The following is a 13,253-nucleotide window of genomic DNA, read 5'->3' as shown; positions in this document are numbered from 1 at the left end:
CTTTGCCCCATCAGCTAAGATGAAAATTTTTTGCTTTTGTACTCAGCATGCCTCATGAATAGCACTTGTCAACCACAGCCAGTCTTGTTACCAATGACATTATACACTTGTATTTTGGCAGATAAAAGACACCGTCGGATTTGACACACTGGGTCATTGTTTCTTTCTGGAAGATGGTATTGAACAGAGAAATACTTTGTTCCACAATCTGGGACTCCTCACCAAACCAGGCACACTCCTTCCCACAGATCGGAATAACTCCATGTGTATCACCATGCGGGAAAAAGTATTTGGAAATTATATCCCTGTGCCTGCCACTGACTGTATGTGAGTAATTGGTGGAGTGAAAAGCTCACATGTGATGGCCAAGGCCTGTTGGCTTTTGGGGGATATGTTTAGTGGGAGGTTTTTAGAAGATGCGATTTTTCCTGACGAATATTTAAATCACCTTAAAAAAAATGTCTTTCAGGGCTGTTTCAACTTTCTGGATTGCTCATCCCAACAATAATCTGATTAATAATGCAGCTGCAGGCTCACAGGTAAATAACACTAAAGTGCATCTGTGTTTTTTTGCATTCTTGTTTGTAAGTGTCCTGGTTTATATGTATATGCAACAGAGTATGTGGTAGTCGAACTCAAGCACCTTGCTTTCTGGTACTGCTAATTTCAGCCAGCTCTCAGAGCAGGCTGTGGTTGAGATGGTTCTTCTGTTTCTTCACATCATTTGTGCCAGTTAGTATTTATGAGTGTACAAAGACAGATGCTAAATGGAAGAAAAGAGAGGGCTAGTATATCGGGTTATCATGTCATCTCCAGAGTGTATTTTTAGTGTATTATGTACAATCCTTTTGGCTTCTCCTATTTCAGTCATATGTTCATGAGTAAAAAAAGCCCTATGAGACTGGGTTATTCTGTAGAATATTATGACAATGGTCATTCTGGTCAAAGGGCATATCCTTTTTGTTAAATACAGGGATTTTATACACTTGGAAATTCCACCTCCTTAGTAAAGCAAGGACTCAACTGTGTGCCTTTATTTAATTTATTTATTTAGTTTTGGCTGCACTGGGTCCTCGTTGCTTTTCTACGGCTTTCTCTAGTTGCAGCCAGCGGGGGCTACTCTTCCTCGTGGGGAGTGGGCTTCTCATTGTGGTGGCTTCTCTTGCTGTGGCGCACAGGCTCCAGACACACGGGTTTCGGCAGTTGCCCCATGTGGGCACGGTGGTCACTGCGCGTGGGGCTGTAGAGCACAGACCCAGTAGTTGTGGCACACAGGCCTAATTGCTCTGCGATGTGTGGCATCTTCCTGAATGAGGGCTCGAACCTGTGACCTCTGCACTGGCAGGAGGATTCTTAGCCACTGCACCACCGGGGAAGTTCAGCTGTGTGCCATGTACTAGTTATGAGGCTTATATTGTTTCACATATACACAGGGATAATTTAAGAGAATAAATGAACTATTTTTGGATGACAGAAATGTCTCCTGGATAAACTCGGAGAAATTTACATCTGTAATTGAGTGTTTTTATAATGCAGCTGCTAATTTATAATGTACAAATGAATCTTTAAGACATAATACTATTATGATTATATCTGTGCTGAAAACTGTATAGCACAGAAACATGAGCTTTCCAGCAAAACCTGAATATTCATATACATACATCATGGCTGTGAACATTTTAAAAAGGAAAGGAATACCTATCATTGTTTTCCAGAATAAAGGAAAAAATTACCTGAAGGGAGTATTTCTTCAAGATAGTCAGAAAACAGGTATCACTGGGTGATGGTAGAATTTACATCTGTGGTTTTTCTTTTTTTTTTTTTTATTGCACATTACTCCTTTATTTTATACTGATCTGGAAAAAAGATATTTTTACTACAGTTATGCTCAAATGAGTACTGGGCCCAAGTGCTGGGCCAAGCAATTTGAACATGATTCAGAAGTCAGGCACAGTGAGAGACACACTTGGACATGATCAAGAGGCATTCTGCTGCCACAAAACAGTAAGGCAGGGGAGGGATTTTAAAACACACAGCAGGATGAACTCCTACACCTTAGAAGTCAAGGAGCTTATCCATGATGGTATAAGGAATGACTTATTTGCTGATGACCACATGTGGGAATATTTCAACCGCCACTAAAAACCCCAGAAGGGTTTTTTTTTTTGTATGTATATATATATATTTTAAAGTAAATGCAACACAAAAACATTCAGGATTGATCCAGCCTTTTAGAGTCAGGGAGGAATATTTGATTGAGTCACCATGCAGGTTACATTCATCTTCCACTGGAATGACTGGAGCCCCGAGTCACCTAACAACAGTGCCCGGCTGGCCTCTGGGGACACGAACAGGCTCTTACTTCTCATTGGTCACACCTCAGCATGGTTTTCTCCCTGTCCCCTACTCAAGCAGCTCCTTAGTAATAAACCACCATCAAACCCCCCAGTGATGACCTCTCAACACTTCTGGATAAGTCTTCCTTCGGCTTGGACTGAGGACCATGCCCCAGACGTGCCATTCTGACTAGACTGTATGAAGGGAGTGGGTGCAAGAGATAAAATGGCTCATGTGGAATTGGGAGCCGCTGGTCCCCACCTGCAGCTACAACTTACGATGCCTACAGATGTCATCAGTGGGACATGTGCCAGGGAGAGGTGCAGAGGAAGAGGGTGGGCCAGGGCAGGGGAGGAGGGTAATCCTTGGGAAAGTAATCTGCTGCTTGCCCTCACTTCTTGGCCTTGCCCTGGACAGCCACAGCCTCCATGGCTTTATGCACGGTCTCCTCATCCCCCAGGAACTGCATGGGCTTGATGGGCTTCAAGTTCTTGTCCAACTCATAGACCATGGGAATGCCAGTCGGCAGGTTCAGCTCCATGATAGCCTCTTCAGAGAGACCCTCCAGATGCTTGACGATGCCCCGAAGGCCGTTGCCATGGGCTACAATTAGTACCCGTTTCCCCTCCTTGATCTGGGGGACAACTTCTTCATTCCAAAAGAGCAGAGCTCTGGCAATTGTGTCCTTCAGACTCTCACAGGAGGGCAGCTGGTCTTCAGTGAGGTCTCCGTACCTGCGATCCTTACTGATGTTGCTGTAGAAGGGATGGTCGGGCTCCATGGGAGGTGGTGGGACATCATAGGAGCACCTCCAGATCTTTACCTGGGCCTCACCATGCTTGGCAGCAGTTTCTGCCTTATTGAGGCCAGTCAGAGCCCCATACTGTTGCTCATTAAGGCGCCAAGTCCTCACGACTGGCAGCCACATTTGGTCAATGGCATCCAGCACTGTCCAGAGGGTCCGGATTGCTCTCTTCTGCACTGAGGTGAAGCAGATGTCAAACTCATAGCCAGCATCTCTCAGTGCCTGCCCGCCTCGCTTCGCCTCCTTGTACCCGGCTGGGCTCAGGTCCGCGTCGTACCAGCCGCTGAAACGGTTCTCCAGGTTCCATGTGCTCTCACCGTGCCGGATCAGCACCAGCTTGTAGGTGGCCATGGCTGCGGTTCGGGGTGCGGCGCAGACTCTGTGGTTTTTCTTAAAAACATAAAGCATAAGATTCTTACTTGACAGGGCAGAGACATGGGCATTCAATCATTTCAGTCTTCATTCATGTTTCATCAAATATTTGTTGAGCACATATAGGATTTATACTGAGAGTTTCTAGTTGGAAGATGAGATTTTGAGTAGAGGTGGCCAAGGATTTGATGTGCAGTCTTACCCCAGGATCATCTGATCTACATTACATTACAAATGAACACAGAGCAGAGACTCCTTTCAGCTATTTTCAGAAATCATGGGTTGTAGATCAAAGTAAATTGCAAAGAGTCCATGAAAAATGTAAGTTGAGGTTGCCAGACATCCTTATGAGGGCTCATTTGAGAAAAGAAGAAAGCAGGTGTCTATCTTTTTCCATCTCTTATATGTTCTTCTCCCTTTTCATTCTGTGAGTTCTTTTTTTTCTCTTTAGAAAAACTGCTCCTGTAAAGCTCATGTTTTGGCAAGGGTTTTCCTCCCAAAGTAAATCAAACCCTTTTTTCTTGTACCTTTCCACTGCCTTTTACAAAGCTCCCTTTACCTGTCTTGACACCACAGTGTTTTAACAGGAAACAGCTGCTACCTCCTTATCCCCCTTTTTCCATCCCTCAGCCCCAAACTCTACTGCGTCTTGGGAGGGTTCACTGCCCTTAGTTTATAAGGCTATGGTGTGGAGCCTTCTTCATAGCCCTCTGAGTCTGTTTTGTGCCCAAAAGCATAGAGGTGGCAGACACATTCTTCAGAGGAGTTTGTTTTTACTGAGACCTATCTGTAAAGTTTTATCATGGAAAAATGCCAAATACTGCTTTCATTTTGCTGATATGTTTTTCACAATTCATCTATGTTCCTAAAGGACTTTGTCAAAACTAGTATAGTACTTATTAGCTATACTTTAGTTGTCTCTGTGTTTCCCATTAGACTATGAATTCTTTGAGAATAGGCTATTGTATACCTGGCACTAAATGAATGTCTGCTAAATTTGAATCGATACTGTACTTTTGGACTATATATTTGAGTTTTAGCAATCTGCTTAATCAGTGTTCCTTGATGTGTAGTTGTCCTTCACATTGGGCTGATTTTTAATTAAATTGTAAAGTAAAAAAATGTCACAGAGATTAAGAGCATTTCATTTCACTTTATATCCCATTTTGAGTGTCAGAAAATTTCAAACTCTTAACACTGAGATTGAACAGGCAGGACCCAGACTGAGACAGCATCCTGATTCATGCATGTGGTGGTTTTTTCTCTTTGGCAAAAATTTGCCTCAGGATAGGAAGGGCATTGGAGTTGTTTGAAAGAAGTCAGTGATCTCTGTGTGTTGATGGATAGTTGTTTAATAGGTATGACTCATCTATTGATCAGGTTTGGAGGTAAATAGGAAAAAAACCCCATATTGCTAAAAGGCTATCCTGTCCTGGTCATGTGAAAGGAAGGGAGGCTTGTTTGGTTCTAATTCTGCATGACTTTTTAAAGCTAATGATAGGAAAGTTATTTTGAATAAAATTTTGGTATCAGCCAGTTCTATCTTTTGTCCCATCTTAAAAGCAAAAGTAAATTTGCTTTTAAAAAAATCAAACCTGATACACTGCTTTGAGAGTTGGTTACATGAGTGCACAACTTTTTAGAGTCAACTCTGAAGCTGAAACAATGAATAATTCATGTTAAAAAGATTAAACTTGTTTGTGAAATGCTTAGTTTACGTGAGGGTGTTTCATAGAGTGGTTTTATAAAAGGATGCCTTTAATGACCTTGCCCTTTTAATTATAGGATGCTGGAATATGGTATTTATTCCACAAGGAACCTACGGGGGAATCGAGTGGATTGCAGCTCTTAGCAAAACCAGAACTCACTCCACTGGGAATATTTTATAACAACAGGGTCCATTCAAGTTTTAAGGTAGGTTCCTAAGTTTTAACAATCAGTATGTATAATTTACAGGATAAAGGATGGACTACTGAGAGATGTTAATACTAATTAGAACTTGTCATCAGAGAAAGTAATTTGTGATTAAAAAAGCTGACTCTTAATCCTGCCCCATTCAGGATGTATAGACAGCTTTCTGTTTATATACACACAGAAATAAATGCTGTGGCACACATGTACATGCAATCTGAATAATTATAATAATGGACTTGAACCATGAGTCTTCATCCTCTTTCCTTCCGCTCACTTTCCTTCCAATCTTTAATATCATTGCATGTTTCTAAGGACGTACACATTAGTGTATTATATGCTTTTGGGGCTTAAAAAGCATATTTTCTCTCTTCTCTCAGTGCTGATGGAATGTCCTATTGGACATTTAATATAGTTAAACAGTGAAATATTGTTTGAGAGTATTTGACCTAATTTAAAATGATATGTAGGTCAAATAGATGAAAGGCCATTTAGGAACTCTAATTTTCATGGTATTTGACACTTAACCTCCTTGGTGATAAACACATCTGGTTCATTTTGTACTCTTGAGGCATCTTGATATTTTTATCATGTGATACAGTACCCATATTCTTTCCTCTGATGTGATCCATATCAAAGTTCAATTAATAGTTTCCCTTTATGAAACTCAGAGGATCCGCCTTTAAAAACCTAACTGTGATATAATTTGAAGAACTTAGAATCACTTGATGAAGACTTAAGAGAGGAAAAAACTTTACACAGAATTGTGATATTTATGAACTGAATAGTTGATTAAGAGTGGTAATAATTGAAAACAGCACTTCAAAATAGAAGTCCTCAAAATTTTAAAATTATTGGTGGTATTACAAAAAAACACCTCATTCTAATTAATTTTGTAATATCATGTACCATGAGGAAATGTAATATTCTACTATATCAATTTAAAATATAAGATATTAGATCTGAATAAAGGGTGGATTATTAGATTTTAAATTTAAATTTGTTAAATTGGAGACTACAGTATTCTTTCTTAAAATGCAGTTGATTACATAACCTTTATTAAAATCCTGTTGTCTTGATTCTTAAGCATACTGACTCTGCATCATCTGGCATTTGCTTCTCTTTAGTCTTCTTCCTTACCTTTCCTCCCTCCATATATTTCCTGATAATCCATCTAAGATTTTTTTTCCCCTCAGATGTGCCATGCTTTCTTTCATCCCCAGAGGTTTTGTACAAGTGATTCCCTGGAGTGCTTTCCTCTGGGTTCTTTAGATGTTTCCCACCTACTCCCTGCCCTTCAGTCTCTGACCTGGTCTTCTGTGTGGCTGGTTCCTTCAAGTATCAGCTTTCGAATTCAGGACATTCCCTGAATTCTCTCTCCTGCCTTCATAGAAGGTCTCATCTTGGTGCCTTTCTTATGTGCTGCCAAAGCATCATCTATTTCCTTCGTTATATGCTTACTATATTGTTTTGTAATTGTTTATTTAATTGCATATCTTCCTCCTCATTTATGGAGTAACAGCAAAGACCATGATTTTCTGGGTGACGTATAATTCTTGGTGACCCCCAAGGTGGGCACTAAAGAAAGGTTTGACCAAATGCGTAAAATTATTAAAAAAACACAACAATAAAGTAGCCATTTTTTTTTTTTTTTTTTTTTTTTTGTGAAACTCTGATTTACTCATTTTTTACAAACTGAGAGATCAAGGTCCTAAATATTCAAATTCTTGGTTTGGAAGTTTTTAAAATATATTTTCTTTTTTATTTATTGCCTTTTTAATTTATTTTTTTTTATTGAAGGATAATTTCTTTCCAGAATTTTGTTGTTTTCTGTCAAACCTCAACATGAATCAACCATAGGTATACATATATCCACTCCCTTTTGAACTGCCCTCCCATCTCCCACCCCATCCCACCCCTGTTTGAGTTGTAATACTTTTGTTTGGCTGTTTACCTCTTCTCCCTCCTTTTTTGGTAGATGTGATAAGCTAAAACTTATTTTCATGTATCCTGTATGTCATTATAACTTGGGATTTATATTCATTTCAGTCCATGATTATGTTTTCCAGGCTGGCTTATTTATTGACAAAGGTGTCAAAACAACCAATGCTAGTGCTGCTGACCCAAGGGAGTACCTCTGTTTGGATAACAGTGCAAGGTAGAACTGGTCCTTTTAAGTCACACTCAAGCCGTATCTTGCCAAAGTAAAACTTTCTGAGTTGAGCCATTGCCCTCTTCTCCAGTAACATAGTTAAACTGAAGTTTTCAAGGTTTGTAGGAGGGTTTTGAAAAAAAACATTTATTTTGCTGTTCTAGGTACTGTGGCTGGGCTTTTTATCTTAGTGAGATGCCAAAGAAATTGATGCTTCTTCTCTTTTTGACAGTTGCAAATTGATGTTAGAAAGAGTTGTAGAAAGAGAAATAAAAAGAAGAGAGATATGTTGAAAAAGGGTCCAAATTTGGCCTACAGTAGAATATGATTCATCGGAAAACAAGCGAAGATGTTTTACTATAATCCCTGAAAACCAAGGAATATGTAATTTATTGTTAGTGGTCAAAATGGAATGTTGCATTAAATCTATTTCAAAGGGAAAAGTCTCAAACTCGATCAAGCTAGTTCTGGTTTAGTTGTTTGTTGTCTCAGATTCACATCATAGCTGGGCTCTTTGTTACTCTCCTTTATAACCACAAAATGTAATTGGAATATGGATCAGCATTTCAACAAAGTTTTTCTTTTTTTTTGAGCATCCTGTAAATGAGCCAAAATAAATAAGATGTCTCCAATGGAAACAAAATTTTCCGGAAGATGGCAACTTAAGGTCATATTCAGTAGAAACTGTGTATGACCTTAAGTTGCCATTTTTTCTGGGAAATTTTGTTTCTGTTGGAGACATTTAATTTATTTTGGCTCATATACTGCATGTTTAAAAAAAAAAAAAAAACTTTGTTGAAATGCTAATCTATATCCCAGTCATTTTCCAGGTGGCTCAGTGGTAAAGAATCTGCCTGTCAACGCAGGAGACGTAGGAGACATGGGTTCTATCCCTGAGTCAGAAAGATCCCTTGGAAGAGGAAATGGCAGCCTACTCCAGTATTCTTTCCTGGGAAATCCCATGGACAGATGAGCCTGGTGGGCTACAGTCCATGGGGTTGCAAGAGTCAGACATAACTGAATGATTGAGCATGAGCATGATATGAGCCAAAATAAATAAAATGTCTCCCATGGAAACAAAATTTTCTGGAAAAGATGGCAATTTAGGTCATATTCAGTAAAAGCTGTGTGTAGTTATTTTTCTATACTTCAGATGGATTGACCAACTAAAGGATTTGAAAAGGAACTAGGTTTAATAGACTCTGTTTGCAGTCATTTATAGAAGGATGCCAGGTGCTGTTGTTCACAAAGGAATAAAGTAGGAGCCACTCTGTAGGTAGGTGAAGCAGAATCACTGTGACACAGTAATAAAAGAGAAAACCTGAATGTGTTAGTCACTCAGTCATGTCCGACTTTTTGTAACCCCATGGACTGTAGCCCGCCAGGCTCCCGTGTCCATGGAATTCTCCAAGCAAGAATACTGAAGTGGATTGCCATTCCCTTCTCCAGAGGATCTTCCCAACCCAGGGACTGAACCCAGGTTTCTTGCAATGCAGGCAAATTCTTTACCATTTGAGCCACCAGGGGTGGCACTTAAAGAAAAGGATGCCAGGTGTGGTTCACAAGGGAATAAAGTAGGAGCCACGCTTTAGGTCAGTGAAGCAGAATCCTTGTGACATAGTAAAACTGGGGAAATAAGTTAGTAAAACTACTCATTATGAAAGATCAAGTTAAGCCTGAAAAATATTAAAGCAATGCTCAGATGATGTTTGAGAAGTGGAGAAATTGTGAGCATTGTTTAAATAAAACAGAGTGGTAGACACTTAATAGCTGAGCAAGATATGACATAGGAAAAGAGGAGATAAACTTGAGATGAAAAAGGAGCATATAGATGGCAATAAATTATGAACCAAAAAGAGAATATTAACTGACAAAACAAAGGAATCTTGCTAGAAGATTACTACTGTTTTTTGAGAGTTTGTTATAACTGGTAGAACTAGTAATGTGTGCTTTGCTAAGGTATTAATAGTATTAACCAAAAAATCTTTACATAAAACACAATCGACTCTCTTATCTGCCTTAAAAATTATATGTGTGTATATGAAGGGTTGAATGAAGAAAATATATTTCAGAATCTGTTGATGTTTTCATTATACTTGACAATAAAACAAACCTACTCATAATGCCCTAAGAAGCTCCTTACCCTGTGTATGCATGTCTGATATCATGATAATGATGATCTTTTCTGTGCTCTCTATACTTTTCTCACTAGTTTATAAAGCATACAGGTTGGTAAGGAGTTAGACTCCATTTGGAAGTTGTTATTGAAAAGAACTGATTGTAGAAGAGTAACAAGACATTTGGCAGCTAGTATATACATTTAATTTTGTATAAACTGATGAATAATATATGCACACATGCATTCATGCAGTCCAGACATGACTAAAAATGATGAAACTCAAACACAAATGAGTAATAAGTCAGCCCATGAATTAAACATCCAGTTCATGGGATTCAGAAGGTATTTAATGTGTTCATCAAAGGGGAAGCTGACTTAATAGCTAATCAGATGAGTCTTTCCTTATATCTTCAAGATGTGAAACTACAGGAATCCAAAGATAAGAATATTTTAACTCCAGAAAGCTCTCAGGTTAAGACAGGGAAATTTCATCTAAGAGAGTAAAAGAACATGAAAACTGACTAGTACATTTAAAGCAGAAGATAAGTGAGAGTCGGGAAGTGTGCTGAAGGCTCATAAGTTGAAGGGGATGGAAAATTAGCTGCATTTTCTACAGACTAAGTGGAAAGGAGGATGAAAAATAAAGGCTATTTAAGCAAGTGGTCAACGATTTATATGGATAGGAATTTCATAAAAAATGAGATGGCTACAGCAGAAAATTAGATGTTGCTTTATTGTATTTTTTTTTGGCTTTCTTTTAGAACATTGTGTAGTTTCCTTTCCAGAACTCTTCCATCTGCTTGATATTATGTAATGACCGCAGATCTGTTTTGCAGCAGCTACAATGCCAGAAGAGTGGGCGACGGCTCAGTCTTTTTACCCCTTAGGTCAGAGCTATTTAGTGTAAGGGGTCACATACACAATCTTGAGGAGTGCTTTCTAGAGTGCTGTCCTTATTATCTGTTTTCCATGATCCTGTCACCAAATAGCAGCTAGTGACCAGTTAAAAAGTGAAATTCGGTTATATCATTGCTCTGACTCCATGTTTCTGACAACTTTCCATCACACTTATTGATCTACCTACTTTATTCAGGTATGATTGACATGTAAAAAGCTGTGCATATATAGTGTCAAGAACTCAGTAAGTCTGGAAATAAGTATACCCCTATGAACCATCAAGGGCAAAGTTTCCTTCTGTCTCCTTTATGGACATTTTTTATGAAGTAAAAAATTAGTTTTTTTGTCAAAAGACCTATAGACTAGCTGTCTAGGATTTATCTTATAAAACTAAAGCTTTTATACCTTTGACCATCACCTCCCCATTTCCTCCTCCCTCCAGCCCCTGGCACCGCCATTCTACTTTTCCCATTGCATTTAGACTAAAGAACCACATCCTTGCCTGAAACATGCCTTCCTCTCTGTCCTCTTCCTCTTGCTTTGTACTTACCAGCCAACCTGCTTGTTGTTCTTGAACATGCCAAGCTCGCTCATGCCTTTGCACTTGCCGCTTTTTCTGCATAGCTGCTTCTCCCATTGTAACATACGTCTTTGGTGGGTATGTCCCATACCATGTCCCAGCAACTTTCAAAATAGCATTTGTGCGAATAATACTTCATGGTTATATGGTTGAAGCATCTCAACTTGCTGAATGGGTTTTTGTAAAACTTTCTAGTTTTTCTCTCTCCACCTCCCCAGCTTTGTAAGATTATGATGGAAGTGATCTTATTTTAAGTTAGGAGGCCTTCTGGCATTATTTGAGCTGTTACACTTAACAGTTTTTGATACCAGTTTTTTTTCCTTGGTCTTTTCATTAACATCCTTGTAAATGTTTTAGGAAGAGAAAGAAAAAGTAAAATTAAGTCTTTATAACTAATAAGTCGATGAAATACAGTCTACTTTTTAAACTGCTGCTATTTTACTTTTTATATTTTTATAATAATAGATTTACAGTATAGTAGTGTCAAATGTTGGAGAAGGCGATGGCACCCCACTCCAGTACTCTGGCCTGGAAAATCCCATGGGCGGAGGAGCCTGGTAGGCTATAGTCCATGGGGTCGCTAAGAGTCAGAGACGACTGAACGACTTCACTTTCACTTTTTCACTTGCATGCATTGGAGAAGGAAATGGCAACCCACTCCAGTGTTCTTGCCTGGAGAATCCCAGGGACGGGGGAGCCTGGTGGGCTGCCGTCTATGGGGTCACACAGAGTTGGACACGACTGAAGTGACTTAGCAGCAGCAGCAGTGTCAAATGTACAACAATGATTCAGTGTTTTTATGGATTATACTTCATTTAAAGTTATTATAAATAATGGCTTAATTTCCCTGTGCTGTATGGTATATGCTTGTTGCTTGGGTTACCATTTCCTCCTCCAGAGGATTTCCCCACCCAGGGATCGAACCTGTGTTGCTTGTGTCACCTGCATTGGCAATGTGGGTTCTTTACCACTAGCACCACTTGGGAAGCCCTGTTTATTTTATACATAGTAGTTTATATCTCTTAATCCCATACCACTATCTGCTCCCTCCTCCCTTCTCTCCACACTGGTAACTACTCTGATAACTATTCCTTTGTTCTCTGTATCTGTGAATCTCTTTCTTTTTTGTTACATTAATTTTATTTTTGAGATTACGCATATAAGTGATAATGTGGAGCATTTATTTGTCTTTCTTTGTCTGACATATTTCACTAAGCAGAATACCTTCTAGGTCCATCCGCATCACAGATAGCAAAATTTCTTTTTTTATGGCTGAGTAATATTCTTTAAATATAATCTCTTTTAAATTTAGGCATTTTAGAGACATTGAACTCAGATTTCCCTCTATATCTAAAACATTTCACCAGTACACAACTCAAATAATACTCTGGTTCACAGATATGTATGTTGGAATATATGATTAATTTACTCAGTAAGTTTATTTTAATGTCATGTAACTTAAAAATTTGTGAAAACATGCTGTATTTCTTAGTTTGAGGTTTTTGTTTATTTTTGAAATGCTTTTAGCGCTTGGAATGTTCTGTAATGTCCACTCTATAAGATAAATTGATGAAAAACAAACTGAAATATGAAATCAGTTTTCTGCAAATTTGTGATTTTTTTTTCAGTATTTTAAATGCAGATATTAAGTTGTGTCTTGGTTTTTTTGTCTTGTTTTGGTCAAGACAGAATCTTGAATCTTATTTTTTGACACTTAAGCTTATAATTTTAAATAGCTGATTCCCATTGCCTTTTCATTACTCTTTAAAAGTGTCTTTTTTTTCTCTCCCAACCCTAAGGTTTCGGCCTCATCAGGATGGAGACCCTGAAAAGCCACGTGTTGCTGCTTTAATTGACAGGCTCATTGCTTTTAAAAATAATGACAACGGAGCTTGGGTTAGAGGAGGAGACATTGTTGTTCAGAATTCAGCGTGGGTATTCTCTATGAAGTTATTATCTGATGACACTGATGTATTTATTTTAAGGCTATTTTTAAAAACTCAGTAGACCGAAAGTACAGTGGTGGTTTCTGGAGTCATAGTATCATTACTAATAGACAGGACAAGCTCTGAGGAAGTAT

General features: G+C 38.7%; 2 protein-coding genes across 4 annotated transcripts in view; one reads left to right on the top strand and one right to left on the bottom strand.

The window, feature by feature from the left end:
* The window catches only part of CEMIP2 (cell migration inducing hyaluronidase 2), an 81,331-nt gene that overhangs the window by 37,375 nt on the left and 30,703 nt on the right, over positions 1 to 13,253 (top strand). For all 3 annotated transcript variants that reach the window (XM_055578294.1, XM_055578296.1, XM_055578297.1), the window contains 5 exons: positions 122 to 327; positions 470 to 539; positions 5,300 to 5,428; positions 7,495 to 7,583; positions 12,973 to 13,104. In XM_055578294.1, the coding sequence (XP_055434269.1) occupies positions 122 to 327; positions 470 to 539; positions 5,300 to 5,428; positions 7,495 to 7,583; positions 12,973 to 13,104 (626 nt within the window). The remainder of the gene's footprint in view (positions 1 to 121; positions 328 to 469; positions 540 to 5,299; positions 5,429 to 7,494; positions 7,584 to 12,972; positions 13,105 to 13,253) is intronic.
* LOC129650126 (phosphoglycerate mutase 1-like) lies at positions 2,251 to 3,493 on the bottom strand. The gene has a single exon (XM_055578298.1). The coding sequence runs from the start codon at positions 3,491 to 3,493 to the stop codon at positions 2,729 to 2,731; it is 765 nt and encodes a 254-aa protein (XP_055434273.1). The 3' UTR covers positions 2,251 to 2,728.

The sequence above is a fragment of the Bubalus kerabau genome, chromosome 4 (genome assembly GCF_029407905.1).
Source record: "Bubalus kerabau isolate K-KA32 ecotype Philippines breed swamp buffalo chromosome 4, PCC_UOA_SB_1v2, whole genome shotgun sequence".
In the NCBI taxonomy this organism is placed as follows: Eukaryota; Metazoa; Chordata; class Mammalia; order Artiodactyla; family Bovidae; genus Bubalus; species Bubalus kerabau.
The sequence above is the reverse complement of the archived record's forward strand: the minus strand, read 5'-3'. Positions and strand labels throughout refer to the sequence as shown.